General features: G+C 35.5%; 3 protein-coding genes across 11 annotated transcripts; 1 reads left to right on the forward strand and 2 right to left on the reverse strand.

Moving 5' to 3' along the window:
- Positions 1–754: 754 nt before the first annotated feature.
- LOC124449114 (copper homeostasis protein cutC homolog) lies at positions 755–23,115 on the forward strand. 4 transcript variants are annotated; one of them, XM_047000070.1, is made up of 9 exons: positions 755–814; positions 1,121–1,180; positions 1,574–1,742; positions 1,988–2,028; positions 2,114–2,149; positions 3,347–3,480; positions 4,156–4,183; positions 4,892–5,103; positions 22,861–23,115. In XM_047000070.1, exons 1-8 carry the CDS (start codon positions 763–765, stop codon positions 5,101–5,103), a joined length of 732 nt encoding a protein of 243 aa, XP_046856026.1. In that variant the 5' UTR covers positions 755–762; the 3' UTR covers positions 22,861–23,115. The 4 variants fall into 4 exon arrangements, with proteins under 4 accessions (XP_046856026.1, XP_046856034.1, XP_046856020.1 ...); XM_047000078.1 differs by lacking the exon at positions 22,861–23,115 and adding an exon at positions 5,796–6,205; XM_047000064.1 differs by lacking the exon at positions 22,861–23,115 and having other exon boundaries at positions 4,892–5,334.
- On the reverse strand, positions 8,080–11,682 carry LOC124456665 (deleted in malignant brain tumors 1 protein-like). The gene is made up of 3 exons (XM_047007040.1): positions 11,540–11,682; positions 8,809–9,230; positions 8,080–8,665 (listed from the first exon to the last, which is right to left on the reverse strand). The coding sequence occupies exons 1-3, from the start codon at positions 11,680–11,682 to the stop codon at positions 8,205–8,207; spliced, it is 1,026 nt and encodes a 341-aa protein (XP_046862996.1). The 3' UTR covers positions 8,080–8,204.
- On the reverse strand, positions 12,485–26,463 carry LOC124448930 (deleted in malignant brain tumors 1 protein-like). Of its 6 annotated transcripts, none has more exons than XM_046999898.1 (18): positions 26,402–26,463; positions 23,243–23,285; positions 23,078–23,164; positions 22,691–22,807; positions 20,471–20,779; positions 19,954–20,271; positions 19,524–19,841; positions 19,070–19,387; positions 18,557–18,874; positions 18,098–18,415; positions 17,847–17,969; positions 17,490–17,612; positions 16,203–16,535; positions 15,274–15,513; positions 14,634–14,993; positions 14,342–14,567; positions 13,578–13,840; positions 12,485–12,987 (listed from the first exon to the last, which is right to left on the reverse strand). In XM_046999898.1, exons 2-18 carry the CDS (start codon positions 23,280–23,282, stop codon positions 12,902–12,904), a joined length of 3,897 nt encoding a protein of 1,298 aa, XP_046855854.1. In that variant the 5' UTR covers positions 23,283–23,285; positions 26,402–26,463; the 3' UTR covers positions 12,485–12,901. The 6 variants fall into 6 exon arrangements, with proteins under 6 accessions (XP_046855854.1, XP_046855839.1, XP_046855859.1 ...); XM_046999883.1 differs by having other exon boundaries at positions 18,548–18,874; XM_046999903.1 differs by lacking the exon at positions 19,524–19,841 and having other exon boundaries at positions 18,548–18,874.

Here is a 26,463-nt window from a genome sequence, read left to right on the forward strand (position 1 = left end):
TGAAATTTAATTTCCTCAAGGTTTGAATTCAAGCTTCATACATCCGAAGTATTTCGATGCATCTAGTCATAATCCTTACTAGCATCATTGATCAGAAGACATCGAAGAAGACACAACGAATTGCTATTTGAAGTGTTGTTATTATGTTCAGTGTCGAAAGAAATAAATGGCTGCTTAGTTGAAATTGTTGATCTCAAAGCCTATAGGCATTGTAAGTCAGCGTTACTTTAAATAGTTTGCTAATGCATGTTCAGCGGAAACTAAATTGTATGATGAATTAAGTTTTTCCATTGTTTCCACGCGAAAATAATGGCTGAGTCTTACATAAAATCGACATGGCTTCAAAAATGTAATCAAGCTTTAATTTGCACTTTGTATTTAAAATTTATATAAACTACAACGTAGTAAACTGCATGATGTTCTTACATTTACTTTACTCTGGTAAAAGATTTATAGAAAAAAATAATCTTACCATTTCTTAAGAAAACAGTTCAAGTTAAGATGCCTTCTCATATTAAAGATCGTCGTTGATGCATCATATTTTTTGTAAAATTTTCTTCATTTTAACTTCGACAGCACCAAGCAAGAAAGCGTTTGACTGAAAAAGCAAATTCTTTTTATCGACACTACTGAATTTGATGGATGCGAAATTGGAGATAGCATATTTTCATCATCTTTGTCGGCAGTGGCCGTCTGTCAGTTGTGACTTTGATAGATGGAAATTAGGATTCGAAACCATGTGGATGCAAAATATTGTGCAATATGGAAGTTTGTGTTGATTCAGTTAGATCTGCAATAAACGCCGAAATTGGAGGTATTTAATTCTACACGTTTGACGTGCACTTTTCATTCATTGTACATGAAATGTTAGTCGTCCGTGGCACAATAAAATTACATAATTATATATTAATAGAATTACTAATATCGTAGTTTTTTGTTTTAAACCGTCGATTTTACAATATCCATGTATTAATGTGTTGAAATACGTGTTTGAACCTTTCAATTTCATGAATATTTCTACCAAGTGTTTTTAAGGTTTGCATAAGTATTTTACTTTTACATAAGTATTTTCTTTCATAAGTATTTTACCATGCTCAACAACAGTGGAATGGTTTTTTAGGTGCAAAACGGATTGAGCTCTGCACAGACCTTTTAGAAGGCGGAGTATCACCAAGTGTAGGTAAGGTTAAACATAGAAGTCGTATCAGTGGCAGATGCTATGAAATATTAGGAGACTAGGCTCTAGAATAAAAAAGTCAAGAAGCTTTAATGCCCATACATACCTATACTGGTGTGATTGGGCCATTTATTATTTGGTGCAAGATTTTTAGTCTTACAAAAATATTGGGCTCTTGTCCCCGCTACACCCTCTCAAATGCTCCCCTAAGTCTTATATACAGTACATTATATGATTGTCATGAAACACAGAAGTTTCAACATCTAATCATTTCTTATGAGCCACTAGATAGAAGATAATAATGAATCTCTATTGCAATGTTAGATCACCATTATGCACTTTAACAGACCGTCATAGTTAACTAACTGACATTTTTTGCAATTTAAAAATGCTCAGGTCTGTTGAAGGTGGTCAAGCGAAAGGTATCCCTACCCGTGTTTGTAATGATACGACCCAGGGGTGGCGACTTCTTCTATTCTGAAACAGAGTTTGAAGTGATGATTGAAGATTGCAAGCAGCTAATTAATGCTGGAGCTGATGGAATTGTATTTGGAATACTTGATAGGTAATATAATCAACACAATGTATTTAATATCATTTCTTTCTCCATGATTTGTCTCCTTTTATCAACCCCTCCCTCATGCAACATGTGGCCCAGGGAAATGCTCTTCTTTCCCTTGCTTTTTAAATGGCCCTGCTTATGCCTACTTATACATAACATATTTTTATGAAGTATAATCATTGGTGATGGTAAACTTTTGATTCATTTATTCATTGTGTATTTTCTAAATCTGTTTACATTCTATATAGACATGGAAAAATTGATGTTAAATGTTGTCAATACATTATAGGTAATACACTAACATTGTCGGACTTTGCTTAATACATAAACTGGCATGATAAAGTAAATGCATTTCTTTTGTTACTCTCATGAAGATTTGGTCAAACCACTACCAGTTACATTCCATCGAGGTGAGTTTTGGTTATTCAAGAAAGAATAATACTTTATTGAATTGAAAAGACCATCCAAAAAAATGTTTTCATTCACATGAAGTACATAACTGGTCTGTTTTATGGAAATAAGGCTATCGTTATCAAGGCACAGCCAATAGCTCAATTGTGGTTTAATGTTCAGTCAAATGGACAAAATACACTGGTTAATTGTCATGAATTAATCTTTTTGTTGTACTGGCATCACATTTTTTAGACGGTGGTCAGTTAAAGTTCATTTTTACTCTTCTATAACCTTTTCAGTACTTACCTAATTCCCTAAATTCTAGCAAATATTTCCCAATATCTGCCCTGCAGTCTCAACCCCAACTCCCACCAGCCCGATCTGCCTACGAATAAATTGCTCATCGCTCGTATAAAGTGTGAAGAAAATTTTATGGTCTATATGCTTCTAAGTTATGTAGCGTTGTTTACGGACCAGTCAAATCAAGCTGCACGTAATGAATCTTAAATCAATTGCCAAACAGATAAGCCTTAGCACCAACCATGTATTGATATTGTCTTTACTGGATGCCAAATTTTATTATGAATATACCTTTGTTGACCCCAGTGATAGATACTTTATGAATTAAATACTGGGAGGAGAGGACTCGTCCTCGAGGCATGAGATTTCTAGAAAGATTCCAGGGCATGTCTATAGGCAGACTTATAAAATTTGATCACCAGAAGTTTAATTAAAGGATTCCTACGTCCACATAATCCTACACACACAAGGTTAAATGCGTCTGCTAGTACGTGTACAGTACAGAAGTCTATCAAATAGTTATTATTTAACATCACATGTCATGTTATGTTGGTGTGATTTGAGAGATTTGGCGCAAGACTTTTATCTTTGAAAATTATGGGGGGGTTCAAGGCCCCCTAGCCCCCCTCACAGTTTTGTAGTGTAAAGATTAGACTTGATTTGGTCAATAATGAAAGTCTTCATAGATACGCCTTGGGGTGTATTAAAGAAGGGATGTGTGGTCCCCTTGATAACAGTGGTAAATATTTCCAACCCCCCCTTTTAAAATTTAGCAATGTATTTTTGGATATATTACTGTATTCTTAATCAATACATTGTTGTTATTGATTTGTTGTTTTAAATAAAACCGTGGAAAGTTTAGGGAGGACTCGTGAACAGATCAGAGCAATTTTTATGTTTGTATTTTATAATAGCCTTTGACATGGTCCCGGATCAAAGCGTTGCATTGGAGAGTTTGATAAACATCGGGTGCAGTCGTGTTCTCACGAGTGGAGCACGACCAACGGCTGTTGAAGGATTGCATAGCATCAAAAACCTTGTGCAACAGGTATAATATGAGGGACGCTTGTTCAATTGTCTACTCGACGGTGCTTTTTTTAAAGATCGGATTGACAATTTTATAGCTAGCTTCAAGTATTTCTAAGCTGGAATAATTGAATCTTCAGTGACCCTTTTTATATTGTCTCAAACGCTTGAAAATTATTTAGTTCTTCAGATGAGTTTACGTGAAAACCATCGAAGATTTGAAACGAAAGCCAAGAAAGCTTTGTTAAGAAAATGTTACATTTTTTAATTTTGTCAATGAATGTGCGTTAAGTAGTTTACTTCAATTCTAATACTGTAAAACTATTTACGTATTGTAATACTATTCTAAACACTATTTTAGAGCACCCTCCCCCCCAAAAAAAAATTCCGTCCCCGGACATGGCTAAACTTCGACTATAAGTATTTTCTTTGTAGGAGTAACGATAAATTTTCATATTATCTTATTAATTTGACACTGATTTAATTTGGCTTGCACTCCATTGCTAGGTTGCTTTTGTCGTAAAATCTTTTTAAAAAGCACTTATTTAAAAGTGAATTGAATAAAATAAAAAAATTACTCCATCTAGTAAAGTTTCTAGAACGTAAGTAAATCAAATGACCGCATTTCTCCCACCAAATATTTGATCTACTTAAAAGAGAGAAGAGTCATGTTTAACGTTCTATTTTATTCGTATAGGCTCGCGAAAGAATTTTGATCATGCCAGGTAATCCATTAAGTAATTACACGAAATTGACACACGTCGCTGTAGTTTTAGTTTTTGCTACTGAAACCACCTACACAACCTACATTTTGTCCCATTGTCATCTTGCCATCTTCAGTGGCGTAGCCAGCCTGCATGCAAGTTTGGTCGTGCTATTTAAATATTTACGTGTACACTCACTGTAAAAACAAAAGATTCCAAAGAAGTGAACAATGCTTGTCATCTGAAATTTACATATCACGAGCAATTTTGAGGGCTAGCTACGCTACTGCATGTTCCTGCTACGTTTTCCCAATGGGATCTACCTATTTTTTGACTCATTGTATCATGAATATACCGTAGAGCAACTCGATTGAGTTGTTTCGTGTCACGCATATACTAGGCCTGTTTTATACGTTGCATTTTACATGAGTCGAAATCATTCAAAACAAAAGATAATGAGGAACTTTATCTCATTGTCTTTTGTCTCAAATTCATTCGACACATGTAAAATGCGACGTATAAAATAGGCTTTATTTCAAATATACGTAATTGCCATAGTGGCAGCATGTAAATTTCTTTTTTGATCAATTGGAATGATGAAATGGCTAACAGCAGCCTGTAATCTAATAGAATACACAGCAAACAGTTGCAATGCAAAGTGGACCTACTGGATATTCCCTATGCTGTGACTGCGTAATTACTCATTACGCATTAACATGTCTTTGTTAGGTGGTGGGATAAACGAGGATAATTTACTTGAAATATTAAAGTCCACTGGAGCGAAAGAGTTTCACGGTTCAGCTAAAGTTTGGGTGCCATCTCAGATGCAATTTAAGAATACTCTCGTACACATTGGTACATCTATGGAGGAATATGGACACATGGAAGCTTCATTAGAGAAAATCAGGCGGCTGACAAAGATTGCCAATGTCTTGTCATAGGTGAGTTAGTTGCTTTAACAACAATTTGTGCATGTGCGGCTAATTTCTACTTTATGACTTATCGTATTTGAGCTATGATTCATCGATGGTTGAACGAATTCAAATATTCGTTAATTTTATTTTGCTTTACGTAATTTCTCCTGTATAGTCTACTTTCCTCGTGTGTTAGTTAATCTATAAAACGAATGCTTTGATAGAATGGAGTTGCTATAAATTCAGTCTTTCTTAAAACGACTTGTAGTGCCTGAACTGTTCCTTCTTATTTCTTTATCCATGCAAAGCTCAACCTTAGGTCAGCATTTTTCTTGGTAGTATTCCTTGCTTTGGAGTTCAAAACTACCCATACGGAGTCCTTTCCATAAGAAGCGGCAATAATTGTTGTTGAAATGGCAGTCACTCTAACTCCACGCAAAATGGCGATTTTTTGTGTATTTAACTTCGATTCATTAGCATATCGCCTGCGAATTTAGACGAATAAAACATGCATAGCATTGTGTATAACCTCAAGTCGGCAACATGTTGTACACTTTGCTGAATTGTTCAGACATCGTTTAACCCGGATGATTTAAGCCCACTAATTCTAAACTTCAAGTACGTATGACCTCATTTCGGGTTTTTAATGATTCTGATACATACCAAAAAGTTATTTAACAACTTCTAAATTTGGTTTTGGGTAATTTGTGTTTTTCAAGGTTGTAACTTCTCAAACGCAGAATCATACATATGTAACAAAACAATGAATGTAGGCAAACGTGTGTGGTTTGCTGGAAAGTAGAAAACTTGTAGAGTGAATTAATTAGTTCGAATTCGAAGATTGATCATCGTCCAGTCTAAATACAATAATATATTTAACATATATTTCATTGTACAAATATATTTCATCAGTCGTATCATGTTAGACCAGATGGTATTCCAGTGGAAGCTTGGTTATACATTGGAAAAATAGAGTGACGTTTTTCACACACATCTTTAACATGCTGTGCTTGGAGAGACAATTCTAAATTACCAGCTAAATGTGCTTCTTATTCTCAAAGTGTTCTAATAATACAGTGCAAGTAGCTCTATGAAAGATTAAATAAAATACGATTGACAACAAATTTCATTTATGTAAAAAGTTTACAATGCTTGAAATTGGCTTAGATATACCTTTGTTCTTCAATGCTGTAAAAATGGGACATCAGACAAAAGTGTCTAATTTATCGTGACTCTTGGCTCAAAGGGTTTAATTTGTTAGTAGTAAATGAGTGTAAATGATTTTCTATGAAAAATACCATAGTATTTTAAAATTTGATATGGGTTATTTAAGTTGTAGTTAGGAGCTCTTTAGACAACAGGTGTTACAAACTCTTGACATACTATCAAACTTCTTTATATATAGAGAGATTCATTCAATTTAAATTCACTCATTTCTAAACTCAAGGTATTCCTTCATAATGTTGCTTCTGGGCATGAATTTCCAAAGACTTTAGTGTTGCCAATGTAAATGTTTTACATGTTTGTAAATGTAGATCGTCCAGGTTAGTATAGTCCTGAGAAGGACTGTTTTTGTTGTTGTTGACTGACGTTTCGACAACCTTAGCGGTAGTCATCTTCAGAGTCGAAATAAATTCATTCAGAGTCATTTTCACTCTGAAGATGACTACCGCTAAGGTTGTCGAAACGTCAGTCAACAACAACAAAAACAGTCCTTCTCAGGACTATACTAACCTGGACGATCTACATTTACAAACATGTAACGATACTCCCGGGTTCAAACCATTTACTGTAAATGTTTTAGTATTTCAAAACAGTAGTTGGAATAACATCGTTCCTCCAAGGACCCTGAAACCTTCGCAAACATTGCTTCCATTTTATACTATCGCCTCCAAAATGCACGAATACTTTACGATGTGACTCAATCAAACAGCAATGAGTTACTTCCTATAAGAGGTGCCTGTGTAGAATGAGGTCTTAAAGTAGAGCGAGGACTGTTGTAATAGCAATTGTAATTATTTTTATTGTACAAATTTTGAACAAATCATTTTTGTGAAATTGATATAGATTTTCTGATAAAGGGCGCTTAGCAGCCCATTAAAAACTACTAAAGAATTTTTTTCTAGGCGAAAAAAAGCATCTTTGTGTCCGTACGTAGCTTAGCTCATGTGTATTGAAAAAATCATGCACATTCTTACATGAAAATTGTTTGCGATTGAAGACATATGGTCCGCGACAAACTTTAAACTTCGAGAAATTTTGAATCGTTGTATTCCTAAGTACCTACCTGCGTATGTTTATTTGCCAACAACTTTCTGCTGTTGCTTTTGCATTTTTTTCGAAACATCTCAATGTAGCTAAGCCCAATGCAAAGGAGACTTAGACAAAGTTGCTTGCTCCACTGCTCCTAGAATCATCCAACATAAAGCCAAGTACGTCAAGTTTGGATGGTATAATACAACGAATTTATTGCTAGCTTTCCACTTTTCGAAACCACGTGTTGATATTATGAAAAATTTTAATCACAAGGATGATTAAAGGGGAAGTTCGTTAAAAAGCACTGTCAGAAATAGAAACAATGATCACATCATTAAAAATGCGTAGACGATTTGAGTAAATGTATCGCTAAAAATATTTAAAGTAGACGTTGATCTATTGAAGATTTGCTGATGAAGAAAAAATGATTTCTTATTTATTTTCTCATTTTGTCGAGTCAATTTCTCAGTGTAATCAAAAATATCTGCAGAGTTTATGTTTTTCCTGAATGATAAAAATGGAAATAAACCGTTGTAGTTATAAAGAAAATGGCCACATCCAAACAGAATGCACCACGCCGTTGTCTTTAATTTTCACTGTAAATACTGAAAAACCTAAACTTGGTACAGTTTACCCTGGCAGGTGCCTGTTGTTATTTTATGAACGAATTCATCTGAAAATTCATAAAGTCACAGAAATAAAGGCCTGTGTATCATAATGCACTTGCTGTAAATAAACAAAGCAATATTACACCTGCAACAATCATAATTTATTTTAGCGAAATACACTCATTAATACTAAAATGAAGGTTGCTTGAAATAATTGCAATTGTACGATAGCCACATATACATCTCATTCACTACTTTGCAAGTTCAAATTAAAAGGTAGTTATTGCAGTGTTGTATAACAAACAAAGTCGCAAAAGTCCTTTTTTTTGAACTGTCACATAGTACAATTAAAACGTTTTCTATTTCACATAGAAAAAGTGTTTGAAATTCATCAATAAGTCTCTTACATGTCCGACATTCAACACCAGCATCTTCACTGTGACCACAATTGTGTGTTTGCCATCCACTATGGGCGCAACTAGATAAATTAGCTTCTGAACCCGTACAAGCAACATCATCCAACCATATTGTTCCACTTCCATCAGGTACTGAACCTCCTTGTAAAGCCCTAACGGCACTGCTATAACCTAATTGACGGCATACAACCCCAGAGTCTTGTAAATCCCAACTATCGTCACAAATTGTTCCCCATTGTCCATTGTAGAATATTTCAACCCGACCTACTCCTTGGTTGCTTCTTGGTCCTTGTAGTCGTACTGGTGCATCTACGAAAAATAAATTATTTATTCAGTGTTGTATTACAAACAAGTCGAAAAAGTCCTTTTTTTTGAACTGTCACATATTACAATTAAAACGTTTTCTATTTCACATAGAAAAAGTGTTTGAAATTCATCAATAAGTCTCTTACATGTCCGACATTCAACACCAGCATCTTCACTGTGACCACAATTGTGTGTTTGCCATCCACTATGGGCGCAACTAGATAAATTAGCTTCTGAACCCGTACAAGCAACATCATCCAACCATATTGTTCCACTTCCATCAGGTACTGAACCTCCTTGTAAAGCCCTAACGGCACTGCTATAACCAAATTGAAGGCATACAACCCCAGCGTCTTGTAAATCCCAACTTTCTTTACAAATTGTTCCCCATTGTCCATTGTAGAATATTTCAACCCGACCTATTCCTTGGTTGCTTCTTGGTCCTTGTAGTCGTTCACATAGAAAAAGTGTTTGAAATTCATCAATAAGTCTCTTACATGTCCGACATTCAACACCAGCATCTTCACTGTGACCACAATTGTGTGTTTGCCATCCACTATGGGAGCAACTAGATAAATTAGTGAAACCATAGACATTGCCAGAGATTTAATTTTTACTAACAACCCTACATTCAAAATGAACACAACAGAACGAAAACTACTATTTAAAATAGCTACAGCCGAGACTCATATTTAACGGTAAGTATAACGACCAAATTGACGGGGTAAGTATGGGTACACCCTTAGCAACATCTTTATGGGTTTCCATGAACGCAACTGATTAAATAACTACAACAACAACAAACCTTTATTTTACCGCAGATACATTGATGACATTTTGTGTATTTTTCATAACAAAAACGAAGCATTACTCTTTTACTAATACATCAACAAACAGCATGAATGCATAAACTTTACATACGAAATCGAACAAGACAATCAGATGCCCTTTCTTGACATCTTACTAAATCACATAAAAACTGTATGACCTCTATACAGTACGTATACGTACCACAAACCAACATATGCAGAACTATGACAAATTATTTTAGTTTCACACCTTTAAATTACAAAACTGGACTTATACGACCATTGACCGACTGAGCACGGAAACTGAACAACATAGAAATCGGCTTTCAACGTGACTTAAAGAAAGTAATATTCACTCTTCAACGTAATTCTTTTCCTTTTCATTTCATCAACAACACAATACAACAGTATTTGGACAACAAGAAAAGTACTGACTCATCTAACGCCACAACTAACACAAACGATGAACAACAACACGATAATAAACATTACTTCAAACTATCATATGTGTGATTACTCACGACACACAAAACGCAAACTCACACAAATCATTAAACGCTACTGCACTGACATTAAAGTTAAACTTATTTCTGCTAATTTCAAGATAAAATCTTTATTCTCATTTAAAAATCCGCTTCCTGACTTTCGAAATCTATGGTAGTTTATCAATTTCCATGTGCGGGATGTAATTCCCGCTATTTTGGTGAAAGTTCACGCCAATTATCTACCAGGATAAAAGAACACACTCACACTGACAAAAACTCTACCATCTATAAACATCTTAATGCCTCTCCTTCATGTAAAAACAAATTCTCGCCTTCCTGTTTTCAAATCATCGACACGGACCAATCACAATTTTCTCTCAAAATCAAGGAAGCTATCCACATTAATAAAACTAATCCTGATTTAAATGTTCAAGTTCACCATTACAACACTATATTTTCTTTATAATATTTCTTTCTGTTAAAAGTTTTCAATAATTAAATTTATGTATATATTTTTTATGTTAATATTTTGATATTTTGTAACTAAAACATAATCCTATTCATTGTAAATAATTTATTCATATGTTAGCTACCCATTATGCACTGAAGATGGCATTCTGATAATGTCGAAACATGTTTGCACTCAAAAAAATTGTCGTTTTTCTCGAATGCTTTTTTAAACTTGCTGCTAATTAGAAATTAAGTTGAAAGTGTTAATCTTGACTTTAGTCATGTACTGCCTTTTTGTCCTTGTTAGCTGCTGTGCCAAGCCATTTTAAATGCTTTTTCAGAGACTTTTTTTCCTGAATGTTGCGTTATTAATTAATAGCTGAATCCATTCGTTATGTTTGACTTTATACCTAACTCAGCCTATTGAATTTGTTTACGAATTTTGAAGACATGCAAGATATATATTCTAGGCTTCTAACATTTTGTCTAAGATAAAACTTTCTCCGTTTATTTAAAGTTGATTGTGATGGGCTTTTTAAGTCCGGATCATTTAAATTAAAATTTACATGCATAAAATACATGCAAACTATTCTTCAAAACGGGAACCACTACTTTTGGAATAACAATGACTTTTAAAAGCGTACTAGCCAATTTCAAGAACCTATCGATTAGCTGGAAGATATTTTATGCAATCGGCGTTTCTCTGAGGCAGTGCAGATATTAACAAAACCAATAAATGCAGGGATGGTTGCCCACGGCTCATGAGTGAACTGACTATGGGTGTACTAACTGACAAAACATTGCACGCATTTGTTTGGATTAATCTTCTCGACACTCGATGGTTGGATCACAATAGTTTGTCTGTAAAGATTATACTTGTTATTTGCGGAAATGCAGCTGAAGTCTTCTGGATTACCTTCTTTGTTTAGATAAAACTACTCATTAAATTGCTGATAAAATGGATGACTTACGAAAAGATGGTTTGATTTCCACTGTAGATAAGTAAGCTGAGTATGGGTGTAATTAATGACAGATTCATCTAAAGCTTTCCTAATGAAAGTGATCAGGGACTGCACAACTCCATGCATATAAGACGCACTGAGAAAATTGATACGTTTTCTCTTCAAATGCACTCTCCAATGTATTTAGCATAAGATATTTCGTGAGCGTCTGCGATCATGTGAATAGCAGATATGGAAATGTCAGGACCACTAGTATCTCCAAAGATATTTAAACCGCTTCCAACGAAACACGAATGGTTAAGACATCGTCTCATTTTGTAACTCGAAAGAAACTGATAAAACCTTTAATCTCTGCTTTCTCAAGTTTTTTTTCAATATTTTCCACATATCTTCTGTCAATAGTCAAACCGTCCCTCTCTTCCTTATAAACGTAAATCAAAATAACCAACTTTTGATAAACACTTAATAAATACCACTTTGAGCTAAGTGGTGTAAGCTTCGCCTTTGGTCTTGGGCTTGGACTGATCAGCTCTCGAACACTTCCGAAGGTCTCCTCGGATTGATTAAGTCTGTGCAAACACAGTAAACATCTTCAATTTCTAACTTGCCGAGCTATTTACAGACCTAACAGAAGACTGAAACAAATTCTGTATACAAGCAGGTGAACTTTTGATTTTTTCTTTTACGAAATACTATATGCATTTCGGGCAATGCAGCAATCTCGAGTAGTTACGGTGGAAGTTAATTTGGCACGTGATTTTTTTTCATTGCCACAAGTTGTTTGCTTTAGCGTGGATAATCCGCTCTCTATTTTGCTGACTACATTAAAGACGACACAGGTCAAGATACTATACAGGTATAAGCTTTGCAGGTGATCACAAACATCAATAATATCGCATTTGGGAGAATAATGATTTCATGCCTCTGCAGTCAAAGATTAAACATATTCTTGAATCGAAACAGAATTGTTTGCTGTACAGTCTTTTCAAATGCTATTGAGAAATTAATAACAAGACTACACGGCCCGTTGTCTTGTCAATATTGTCTGTTCAGGCGGAAGTAAACATGTGATCTAATGATCTGTTGAGTCAACAACGTATTGTACTCATTACGAACTTTTCCAAAACAAACTGTTAATGATATAGTGTTTACCTGAAAAATGGTTATCATTGAATATGGCAATGAATTTATTTTTAAAGTTTCTTAGATTTCTTTAGGACGACATACTATCTTGGGTACGCTGGCAATTCCATCTTTGCACTGTTCTTGCTGAAGACTGTTTTGAAGCATGATTCAACCATAAATAGATTGAAATTTATACAAGAAGGTGAAGAAAAGGCAAGAAAGCTAGGAAATGAATCGGACCTACCCATTCAATAACTGAATTCAAACTATTCACTTTATTAAGTGGCAAAATGATCTAAATTTATCTTGTACTTTTCTCGTTTCCGGCTACGTATTATCGATGTTTATGTTCTTTTGCTTGGTTTATAAAAGAGAGGACTTGGTAATATTTATGAATAACGCCGCTGGTTATATGACATAAATATAAGCAGATAACCACATTATCATCATGACTCCAATCATCGTTATTTTTGAGTTGCACACCTGACCTCGACCTGTAGGTTAAGAAAAAAACAAAAGATTAATAAGCAAGTTTGTGGTAGCGTGAACCACACACACTAGATTTGACACAAGCATTTAAAAACGGGAATCGAACATAAACTTATAAAAGCCTACTTATACCAAGCATAACTGTTTTCCTCAATGTCTTATTTAACTTCGAATCATTATTTCCATTTGTTTGCATGTCATTCAATGTATTTGGCTCGTTTAACCTGAAGTTTTCTTGTTGCAGTTAGGTATTCTTCGTACATATAAATCAAGGAGTTTGAAAGAAATTTTGAAATTGCTAATTCTTTCAACTATTCCTTGCATTTTGAAAATAGGTCCTGACATTTTCCAAAATAAATTATTTTTGTTATCAAGCACCTAAACTCTGGCCATCAAATAAGTATATGATCGAAGATAATGTCTACTTCTTTGTAGTTCGTTTACGTTTCGTGATGAGCTCTATATATGGAGGACGACAATGACGTCTCAACGTTATTGTTCAAACAAAGAAAGCCAAATTCCTACCGAAGAAAACCTTTCGCGGTCTTTAACACTAATTCAAAGCAAATAGAGCTAGAAGCTGAGTAAAGCAAACCTGAGTTAGTCTCCCTGGAAATTAGAGGACCGATGGAAACTGAATAGGTGTCATCTCTTGAAGTAGCGTCGCGACGTGATCTCACAGGACACGTGGTACTGCGCGTGCACAAGGAGTTCGGTATGTTTCTGTTACATAGTCGGAGATTACAATGAATGTAGACCAACGTGTGGTTAACGAGAAATCGGAAGACTTGCAACGTAAATCTGTGAGTCTGACGCAATCCCGTCGTAAGATGGACAATAGTTGGATCTTTATCACAACTATATATAGATGAAGTTAAGCTGGAGTTGTACAATAAAACCTGGCAAAGACCAGCATACAACTACGATACTTGTGTTCATAAAAACGTGCTTGCACTTTGAATTAAATTTGAAATTTACAGTCAAAGACGAAAGCTTGTACTAAATACTTAATACATGTCACTGCCGGACAGTTTTTGTTTGTAAGACTTTGTTTTGTCTCGTGCATGTTTTTTTCTTAATCCAGACATCAAAACTAATAAGTCATAAAAAATTTCCTGTCTCAGTAGCAATCAGTAGGAATATTTCAGGGTGAGTTAATGCCGTTGATGTTATTTGTTAAAGGACGGTCTTCTAGATCTTATTTAGGATCCTTATAAAGTTGACAACCATGTAGTTATTATCAAATTAGCTTCAAGGATGTTGATAATTTTCTCGAGTGATCAACATCAAGTTGGCCCGACTGTGCATTGCTTGAAGCATTTTTAAACAACCACAGCTTTCTTATGTGTTATGGCTTACCTCTCGGCGATGATTGAATACTGTGGTGTATCGTAAGGTTTGTTTGTTGGTGTAGCGTGACATGACTCTGCTCGCACGACAATGTCGGTGTTGACTGTCCGCACTCCGTATTGTATGTTAATACGATCTTGAGACCCTTTGAAGACAGGGTATTGCTCGAAGCTTGAAGGGGAAAATTGTACATCAGCAAAAGAACCAAGTTCGACAGTGAAGTTCCCCAAGTTTGCTAAAGAGAAAGCAAAATGCTTATCAATATCGTGAAGCAAAAAGGTCTTTTCAACGACCTTCTTACTCTTTGTGATTTCGAGCACTGGTTCCGGTGGCTCAAAGCTCTTTCCACTGACGCTGATTAAACGGTTGTAGGCGCATCGAAAGTCTACTTTTATAGTTTTCTTTCTTGTAATGACTGCACCTGGAGTTATAGATGCTAATGCTGTCAACGTATTACTGTAAAACATCTCCTGTTCGGTTTGAGAATACTTTGTGCCACACCCATTCAGAGATGTCGTTATGGAAACGCGCGTAGCGTTATAGGAGGCTTTGCATTTAACGTCGAGGAGATAAATGCTGTTCAGGTCATAACCATCAAAAACGTATCGTCCGAATGACAGTGTCATTCCGTTTGATCCACACATTAGATGATACGAACTAGCTGTAAAATGTATAAATGGTAAGATTTGAAACAAACTGGCAGTCGATAGCATTTTGTGCTGTTGATCATAAAGATTCATAGGATTGTCATAGAGGTGAATTTGGTCAACCAATCAGTGAAAACAATACTTGAGCTTTTATTTAAGACGGCATTTCTGCCATAAATTTTTTTCACAATATAGAAGCTTTGCTTCTGAAAACCACTGTGGATACAAAGTTGCACATGCTATACTGTCTTCCAATTGAAAAGTAAAGGAAGATTTTGCGTCAACCATACTCACCATGGCAAACAATGGAGGACATTTTCTTAGCAAAAGAAGCAAGCTCTCCGAAATTGTTCAGCTCAACCACGTGCTCATTTGATGGAAGCGACGCCATTGTAATGAGCTCGGATCTTGAAATTCCAGAACCCACTCCAATAGAGTAAATGATTACTCCATCATTCTTTAGTTTTTGAGCTGGTTGTGTCACACTATCTCGGCTTGGTCCATCTGTTAACACTATCAGTACTCTCTTTGCTTCTGAATTGTTAAAACAATAAAGAAATGAGTGCGTTGTTCTCATATTCTTAAAATTTGCATTCAGCATGGGGGACATGAAAGCAGACATTTTTGAAACATAATCAAATTATGGAATCTGTGTTCTTTTGAAAATTTTTGTGTCGGTATGAACTGTGACGGATCCTGTCCTTGTGTGAAAAATTGTTAAAGCTATAGAAGCTAATTGGTAAAGAGCACAATTGGTTTGATGTTGTTTTAATGGTTAATGGTACGAAGTAAGCCACGCACAGTTAAAGCTTTGTCAACCCTAATCTTTTAAAGATGTGTTTCCCAAGATTCCAAACTTGAGCCTACTTGTTTGTTCTGGATGCAAACGACTTATCTAACGCTTTGCAGTGTTTTATTATAAGCTAATGACACAATTCTGGAAGGTCCCAATTAGTAGACGACGACAGTTTTAAAAGCAATTATAAATGTGTTTGTTGTATGATTTTTAAATAAATCCTACGTGTGAAATTGACAAACATTAATTGCTTGGAAAGAAAGAAAGCTTCGACCAGTTCTCGTTCTTAGCAAGAAAAAACATTGCCATTTTCCGTTCTTCCCTTGTTCCTGAAAAATTGATTTTTTAAAACCCAGCTGCTGCATGTTTTTTGGACAGCAGCCTTATGCTCCAGTTCATGCTTGCGTAAGTGCATTTGCTGATTTACCTAGTGCAGCTCGAGTGACATTTTCTCGAAACATTTCACTGTAAGCCTTGTGCATAGCAGCGCCAGTGTTTGTATCCCCGCCAGGATAGGTAATGGCATCGATGGCCGAATGAAGATCTTGTTTGGTGCTGAATGTTTGGGCAAATGAGATTTCCATCGCCGTTGATGATGCATATGTTATCACAGAAACACGTGTGTTGTAAGAAGAGATGACGAAGTGATCCAGAAGATCTTTTACGAATGTGAGCATTTTACCAAAGTTGCTTGCTCCCATGCTACTAGAACCATCCAATATAAAACCAAGTTCTATGGAGGCCTGGCATTTTTTGCCATCTAAAGCAATAGACTAACTGTCAAGATTGTCATTGCAGTTTAATGCGTTGAAATATAATGAAACCGACCAAGTTTGGGTCGGTTGGTACAACATATTTACAGGTAGCTTTTCGTTTTTCCCACAAAATCTAGTGTTGGTAATATAGAAATTTTATTAAAAGAACAGGATGCTAAAGTGGAAGTTTGTTCGAATTATTAAGCCAACAGAAATAGAAAAAGTGCCATAAAACAAGGTTTACCGGGTTAACCTCATTAACATTATGTAAAATATTTAAACATCCGATGGTAAATATTTACATTATGTTCAATTATTATAAAAGATATTAATGTTTCAAGCATTTCAAGTATTTAAGACGATGTTGATTGAAATTTGTTAATAAAGAATGTATTTCTATTTATTTTAAAGAACTTTTTCATGTTCTTCAAGTCTAATCCACAATGATTTTCGCTCTTGGTCGAAATTGAGATCGTCCAAAAAAGTACCAAACTCTAACGGAATACATAAGTGCAGCACACTGTGATCGTTAATGCTTTTTGTAAACAATTAAAAACTCGAATTTGCTACAGTTTCTCCTGGCAAGTGTCTGTTGTTATATCATGAAAGAAATCATCAGAAAAAGCATAAAGCTACAGAAATAAAGGCCTTATTATTATATTGCATTGCAGACTATTTGCACTTGCTGTATGTTGCAAATAAACACAATCATCAATATTGCAGTTGCAATAATAATACTTCATATTTTCAAGAACATTGATCGGTTATAAAATGGTTATTCTTAGCATTGCAAATGTTCACTGTAATTCCTTTGTGCTTTGTCATTTAATGAAATATTATATTTCACATAACATTCTTCTTCAATAACGATTTGACAAACGTTAACGACAGGCGGTTTTTGGTTGTACTATCATTTTTTGTCAGCATTTGTACATATTCCCCCTGATTTGTTCACTTACCTGAACATAATACTCCGTTTCCATAATAACCTAAGTTACAGCTGCATAAAAATGATCCGTTAGTGTTTACACAAGTGGCGTGTTCATGACAGTTATCGAGGGAGAGAGAACATTCATCAATATCTAACAAATAGAAACATACAAACTTTATCAAAATTCCATATGGGACATCACTATATAACAAAAGCTTTTTTCATTAAAAGCTATTGTCGTCATTTCAGTTTTTTCTAAATTCATTCAACATGTAGAATCTTATAGAGTAAAAAAGCTCGCGTTTTATAAATTGGGTATTGTGCACTGATCATAAGAATTATCACTCACTGCTGTTATTTTGAGATATTTACAAATGTGACTTACCTACGCAACGCAAGCCATTTCCTGTGTAACCTGGTCGACACACGCACATAAAACGTCCAAAGGTGTTAACACAATCGGCATTTTCGCTGCAATATTGATTCTGCTGTGAACATTGATCAACGCCTATAATTGTAAAATATTGAATAAAAGCGCCTTTTTCACCACATTTTCGTGGTTTTTAATAAAATAACATGTTTCAGAGACAATTATTTGCAGAAAAGAATTTTTATGTATTTTTAATAAATACTTACGTGTTAGACATTCAACACCAGCATCTTCATGATGACCACAATTATGATTTTGCCATCCACTGTGCGAGCAACTAGATATATTGGCCTCCGAACCCGTGCAAGCAACATCATCTAACCATATTGTCCCATTACCATCAGGAACAGAACTTCCTTGCAAAGCCTTTGCAGCGCCACTATAACCAAGTTGTCGACATACAACCCTAGCATCTTGCAAATCCCAGTGATCATCACAAATTGTCCCCCATCGTCCATTGTAGAATATTTCAACACGACCAATTCCTTGGTTGCTTCTTGGTCCCTGAAGTCGAATGGACTCGTCTGAAAAAATTGTTCAGCATTCAGTATTCATATGTCAAAATATTCTTCAATGTTTTTTCTAAAGCCGCCACTTATTATCGTTGTAAAATTTTTAGTTAGTATACTATTTACAAATTGGGAAAAAAGTCTTACATGTTAGACGTGTTAGACATTCAACACCAGCGTCTTCACTATGACCACAATTATGATTATCCCATCCTCTGTGCGAGCAATTAGATAAACTAGTTTCAGAACCTGCACAAGCGACATCATCCAACCATATCTTTCCACTACCATCAGGAACAGAACTTCCTTGCAACGCTCTTAGAGCACTACTATAACCAAGTTGACGACATACAACCTTAGCATCTTGCAAATCCCAGTAATCGTCACAAATTGTCCCCCATTGTCCATTGTAGTATATTTCGACACGACCAACTCCTTGGCTGCTTCTTGGTCCTTGAAGTCGAACGGGCTCATCTGAAAAGGATTACATTTATTAAGGCAATTTTTTTAGTAAAAGAGTTGCTAATAAATATACATATTTCACAATTTACTTGATTGTTTTGTGAAATTTGATTTTTTACTTAATCAACAAAGCATTATTGTAAAATGACACAATACTCCTTGTTATCAAAGGATGCGTATAAGACCATTATTATTGTAAGTACTTACAAGTCAAGCATTCTACACCAGCATCTTCATTGTGAGCACAATTGTGATTTTTCCATCCACTATGGGAGCAACTTGATAGTCTAGTTTCTGTACCGTTACAAGCAACGTCATCCAACCATATCGTTCCACTTCCATCTGGAACAAAACCTCCCTGTAAAGCCCTCAAAGTGCCACTATAGCCTAGTTGGCGACATACAACCTTAGCATCTTGTAAATCCCAACTATCATCACAAATTGTCCCCCATTGTCCGTTGTGTAATATTTCGACACGACCAACTCCTTCGCTGCTTCTTGGTCCTTGTAGTCGAACGGGCTCGTCTAGAAAAAATATTTATTTTGCAATATTCTATAAACAACTTATTCATGTCAGTTTTAACGCCATTAAAAAACATCATTGTAAGATTTTGTAATTTAAAAGCTATAAGTGATTACAACTTACTAAAAAAATACTTACATGTTAAACATTCAACACCAGCATCTTCACTATGACCACAATTATGATTTTCCCATCCTCTGTGGGAGCAATTAGATAAACTACCTTCCAAACCAGTACAGGCTACATCATCTAACCATATCTTTCCACTACCGTCGGGGACGGAATTTCCTTGCAAAGCTCTTAGAGCACTGCTGTAACCAAGCTGACGGCATACAACCATAGCATCTTGCAAATCCCAGTGATCATCACAAATTGTCCCCCATTCTCCATTGTAGAATATTTCAACACGACCTGTTCCTTCACTGCTTTGCGGTCCTTGAAGTCGAACGGGCTCGTCTGAAAAAAGTTTTTTTATTTTACAGTATTTAAAAGACATCAAAGACTATCAAAACAACATTTTTACACTTTAAATGCTATAAGTGTTTACAAATACCCCAAAAATACTTACATGTTAAACATTCAACACCAGCATCTTCACTATGAGCACAATTATGATTTTCCCATCCTTTATGCGAGCAGTTAGATAAACTATCTTCCGAACCTACACAAGCTACATCATCCAACCATATCTTTCCACTGCCATCAGGGACTGAGCTTCCTTGCAAGGCTCTTACAGCACTGCTGTAACCAAGCTGACGACATACAACCCTAGCATCTTGCAAATCCCAACTATCGTCACAAATTGTCCCCCATTCTCCATTGTAGAATATTTCAACACGACCAACTCCTTGGCTGCTTCTTGGTCCTTGAAGTCGGACGGGCTTATCTGGCAATGAAGATAACTTCTTACCAGTTATCTGAAACTGTTTCTTTTTAAGTTTACATGTTCTAACCTTTATTTGATAGCTTAATGACATTTTGCTTCTGATTTAAACAACCAAGTGGCTAATATGGTAAAATGACACATATACTCCTCATTATTAATGGTTAGAGATTTTAAATATGCTTTTATCATAGATACTTACTTGCTAGGCATTCTACACCAGCATCTTCATAATGACCGCAATTGTGAGTTTTCCATCCACTATGTGAGCAACTAGATAACTTTGCTTCCGAACCGGTGCAAGCAACATCATCTAACCATATTGTTCCTTTACCATCTGGAACAGAACTTCCCTGTAAAGCTCTTACAGCGCCACTAAAACCAAGTTGACGGCAAACAACCATTGCATCTTTCACATCCCAGTTATCGTCACATATTGTCCCCCATTGTCCATTATAAAATATTTCGACACGACCTACCCCTTCACTGTTTCTTGGTCCTTGAATTCTTACTGAAAAGTGTAATTCAATTGGTACATTTGAAAAGTTTATTGTTATATGAAGTTTAAGTTGAATTTGTACTTTCACTATTCTATTTGGCTGGTTGGCTTCGTGGAACATTTTACTTCATTTTCGCGCTTTTTGCAGCTTTATTTGATGATTTATTTTGAAAAAGTTTTATTACATGCAGGCTTTTGTTAGGAGAAATTTTGCCTAGTTAAAGTTTTATTTTCTGTTGTTATGTTTAAAATATTTGGTCATTTCTGAAATGTTTTGGATAACGTAATTTTCCAACACTGGAAAGAAAAGGGTTTTCTCCTTATTGTTTAGAGAGACACTGGTTTGCAATATTATTTGATAATTTTCAAAGCTAGTGTTTTGGCTCTAAACAGCGAGTTTTATCGCATTCATTCTCTTTTAACATTGAGTTTATAAGTTCAAGCTTTTGTCGAATGAAAACAGTTCAGCTGAACAGTGGCGTGCGGTGACTGAATTTAATAGGCAAGCGCTGACAGTGATTCCACAATGCATTCAGTCATGTTGTACAGGTGTCGTGAAAATACCGAATGTAGAAGTAGAACATAAAAGGATGAAAAATCCTATGCTATATATTTTATAGGAACATCAATCTTATTTATACCTTACATCAGTTACATGATATCTACCGAATACAAATATCAAAACTACTACGCAAAAGGAAGCTCTTGTCAATATCATAATCTTGTATTACATGCTACAGATAATATCTTCTACATACATAAATTGCAAGACAATAGGCGCGAAATGTATTGTAGCAGTCGTGATTATAACAATTAAGAACAGTTTCGCGCACAAAATTGGCACGGTGTGTTACAAACTGAGGCCATGGCGTTGTTTAATGTTTATATTTTGGTATAATGACGTCATGGCAACGTGTTCTCCCGTTCTTCAAAATGTGTCTGGCACTGACTCGTACGTTTCAGAATATCGGAGAGTCGTGTTTATTATTTAGTGTCTTGTACCTTTTATTTTTAGTCATTAATTTACGAATTCAACGACACAAGACTGACAAGAGCATAGTGTTTTGGTCATAATGCTAGTCATACTTTACCACAACACACGTTTGCGTGCATTTCGATATCTCTGCAGACTGCGGCCCCTGCTTGTTTACGCACATTGTGCGCAGAAAATAATAAAATAACCAGTAAAGCACCTACTACTTTGAATTAGAAATCAGAACATTACCTTTCGCTCTCAGTCATCTTTTAATAAACGATAACATTAACGGCGTGAATAATTCGGATGTGCAATGTGTTGAATATACGAATATTATTCGTGCGCTGATATGTGTTTAAAATTGCGAGCGTACAAGACTGTTGACCAATCGCTATCAAGCGGCGCCCTTAGAAGCGCCGCTTGCCTTTTCTCGATATTCCTCGAATAAGAAGCCTCCAAATCTAGATTAACGCATGCGCAAATGTTCAAATTGAGCTCCGAAGGTAAGCGCGCTTGCCTTGGTTAATAAATATTCGGTGTATTTAATCCACTTGACTCATCTTACAAGTGTAGCAAAGTGAAACCGAAAACCACAACAGCAAATCGCGTATAAATAGCAAGCATTTCAACTGTAAAGACAATTTAGACAAAAGATTACATTGACATTGTTTAGAACAGAAAAATTTAAACTGATTTTGCTCAGAGATTGATCCAAAAAATTTTTGTTCGGTAAAATGCTTAGGCAAGCGGCGCTTGCCTACGCTTGCATGACCGCACGCCACTGCAGCTGAATGTTAGTTGATTTCAAAATATTTTCTTGTGGGTGCAATTCTGGTCAAATGAATTTCAAAAGAATTATTGTAGCCAATCGAATTGTTTTTAGCGTATTTTGAACTCCAATATCAGAGTCAGAAATTTGTTACATATTTATTTATGTGTAGACGTACCTGAACCAGAAGATAAAACGTTCCTCTTAACGCGAAATCTATCCATAAGCTTCTCTTGTGTAGAGGAAACTTTGCCCTCATTGATTTTTATTTTGGATTCGCGTTTCCCGTTTTGGCCTGTTGCAAAGTATATCGTGCAATGACTAATTACTGGAAATATTCTTGTTTAGGAAAAGAAGCCCGTTGTGTAAAACTGGATAACGTAAGCTTAGTCATGTGGTGTCTGTTAGTGTGTGGATGTTGAAACTTTTATGGGTGAGTCATTTTGAAAAAAGTTAGAAAATGCATAGTTTGGGAATTTCACTTTCCTAAGTACTTTTTCTGATTAGTTTGGGTGCTGATTGTAGGAAGAAAAATATAGTTGTTTATATTAAAAAAAACACTCACCTAATAAATTTTGCATTTCCCATTTTGTGATTTGATCATTGCTCAGTTTCGTTTCCAATTTCATCTTTTTTGAAGCGATTCCGCTCACTGTATTCAAAAGAAACCAATAAGTTACACGTCTACATTTTTTCTAATCAAACAGAAAAGTGAATTCATAAAACTTACGAGTTGCCAAAATCCAAAACCATGAATACAGGCCGTACATTTTCTGAAGAGACAAATACGATCATCGGAAAACAGTATTATTATTTGTTTAGTATTAGAAATATTTTTTTAGCTTTTAAACATTTTTTAAAACATTTTTCCGCTGCGCCCCATGGCTGTAGCCCAGTTAGCCTCTCTTGACATTTTATAAGAAGTTGAGCCTTTTAGGGCTTTTGGGGTAATTAAACTGTCTGATATCGGGGTTTCAAACCTCACTCGGAAGGTCTTTATCTTTACAGAACTGTTTGATTAAAGCTTAAATTCAAATACAGCTAGCTACAATGCACATAACACATTTTATTTAAAGTAAATGGTTTGAACCGGGAGTATCCTTACATGTTTGTAAACCTAAGATAAACAAGCAAATCAAAACACAAGCTACAATCCACTGAAACTTTCATTAAAAAACTGAGCACTATACAAATACCGGACAACTATATACTGGTGTCTTGATGTGAAATCACTGTTCACCAGTATTCCACTTAATCTGGCACTTACTTGTACAAAAACCCTCATTACAAACACCACGGACGTACTGCCATTACCAACAGAAGACATTATGGAGCTACTGGAGCTCTGCCTCACCTCGACTAACTTCCAGTACAAAGGTACACAATACAAACAATTACATGGAACAGCAATGGGCTCAACCGTTTCTGTTGTAGTTACTGAAATTGTAATACAATCTATAGAGGAACGGGCGCTCACGACTTACAAACATGCACCACCTTTTTGGTTCCGCTACGTAGATGACACAATCACAGCACTACATGCAGACGAGATTGATGACTTTCACACTCACATCAACAAACAGAACAGCCACATACAATTTACCAAAGATTTCGAAGAAAACGAAACTCTTCCTTTTCTCGACTGTTTGGTAAAACAGGACAGTCAAAAACTACGAACAACAGTTTATTGCAAACCAACACACACTGACCGACTACTAGACCAATCATCTTACAACCCTACATCACACAAAGCCACCACAATGATTACATTAACAAGACGTGCTCAAATCATATGTGATTCACCGGACGCTCTCCACAACGAAAACAACTATCTCAAACGTGTTTTTGACAAAAACAACTATAACTCTGACTTCATCAAACGCAACACTTACAAACCCAACGAACCCAACGAAACGAACAACTCAGTGACAAAAGCAACGATACCTTACATCAAAGGTACGTCTGAGAATATCTCGCGTATCTTACGACCATACAACATACGTGTCGCACATAAACCAATCACAACGTTACGACAAGTACTAATGAACATAAAGGACAAAGAACAACCCAACGAACGACAAGGTGCAGTTTACAAAATAAACTGCTCCGACTGCCACGCCTCCTATATCGGGGAAATTGGCAGGAACTTAAACATAAGACTTACTGAACACGAACGAGCGACAAAGAAACAAGACAAAACTAAGCACATTGCCGAACATCACCGAATCACAAAGCCCAACATTGACTGGGACTCTGCAAAATGCATTACAAACAGTACTGACTATAGACAACGACTTACATTAGAAAGTTGGTATACCAACTTGGAACAAACCCCCTTGAACAGATCACAGCAAAACAAACGATCAACTAAAAACATCACACCTAAATTCGTTCACTACTCTCTTCCTGGTTTTTCTTGACGCTGACATAATGGAGTTTTTAAATATCATTTAGGTATTGAAATTTACGCTGAAGGTCCTTGAAGTCTTACAAAAGTCTTTGTTTAAATCATCATTAAACTGATTAAAATATGGTTTTGGATTCGTTAGGTAGTTGAATCCACGTTGTACAGCATTTCTCAGGACGTTGTGTAGTTGCTTCTCGTGGATTTCAAGTTGTTATAGAAGAAAATGATATGAGAGAGAGAGGCAAATAAAAAAAGAAGGACTCCATCATAAGACAATTTGCCAATTGGATCGTGTTAAATACTTTGAGATCAAATGAGCCGTGAAATTCAAACAAGTAGTCATTTTAAATGCCCGCACACAACATTATTTGACTCACAAAGAAAATGTCAAATTTACTTCGTAAATCTGCCTGGTGTATCTTTTAAGACATTCGGGAAAACTCTTTGTCTTTCTTGCAGTTGGAAAAAACTTGTGTTCAATTGCTATGCAGCAAATCCGGGTAACGCAGAATATATTATAATTACAAATTTATCATTTAACATAGCTTTGATAAAATAGAGTATTGGCATCGAATTGTAAAACAATAAAATCTAACTAGTCAATCATCTTTGCTTTTCTTTTAAGTTATAAACCCGCAACTATTCTGTAGTTGTTCCATTTATTAACAATAACGAAACAATTCACTTTTTGAATAACATAGAAAGCTTTAATTTGCCGCAAGCTGGACTTTGTTGAGCATTTTTACGCTCTTCTTGTGTTGCAGAAATATGTGCTAAAACAATGATTTTTTCTGTAATTTATGCTGCATTTGTCAAATCACATTTTATGCCTGAAACTTTTTGTATTCGTAAACTTAAATTGATTTTGACAATCAACATTCCAGCTACTTAAAACAATCCATTGCGATTCAAGTAGTTAGGTTTATCTTTTTGTAATGAAAACAATTGAGCAGCTCTCGTTACAAGACTGCTAAACACGCACGCAACCCTGCTTTTTTCAGGCGGTAACTATCGAAATTTTAATTGTAGTCAAGAGGTAGCTATGTGGCTTAAGTCAAGATTAAGGTTATTGCGTTCTATGAAAGACTCCTCTTCCTTTGGTTGTATTAAACATAAAGTCAGTCATTATTTCAATGACTTGTCTTTCGCTTTCGTTTTCATCCTACTGCTTACAATGTTGCATTTATGTGGTTTCGGAAAAAAGTTCATATTTGTTTTACAGAGGTCAGCGAAAAGCTTTCGAAAATAGACGCAAAATCTTGAATACAAAAAGAATTAGTTGGAAAAATTTGTGATTGTGCTTAGATATTTCAAGTACAAAAGTTTCTGTATACATCTGGAATCGGAGCAGTTTTGTTTTGCGACAATGTTATCGACGATTCATAAAGGCGTGAAATTCATGAAAAGCGTGGTACTAAACATCTTCAAACTTATCTCGGATAAGATTTATCAATCGGAATTAACAATTAACTAGAAGCTTACCTTTGAAGCATATAGCTACAAGTTTGCTAGTGCCTCGCCGCGCCTTCTTTCTTGCACTGCGT

This window comes from Xenia sp. Carnegie-2017, unplaced genomic scaffold (assembly GCF_021976095.1).
Source record: "Xenia sp. Carnegie-2017 unplaced genomic scaffold, XeniaSp_v1 HiC_scaffold_13, whole genome shotgun sequence".
Taxonomy (NCBI): Eukaryota; Metazoa; Cnidaria; class Anthozoa; order Malacalcyonacea; family Xeniidae; genus Xenia; species Xenia sp. Carnegie-2017.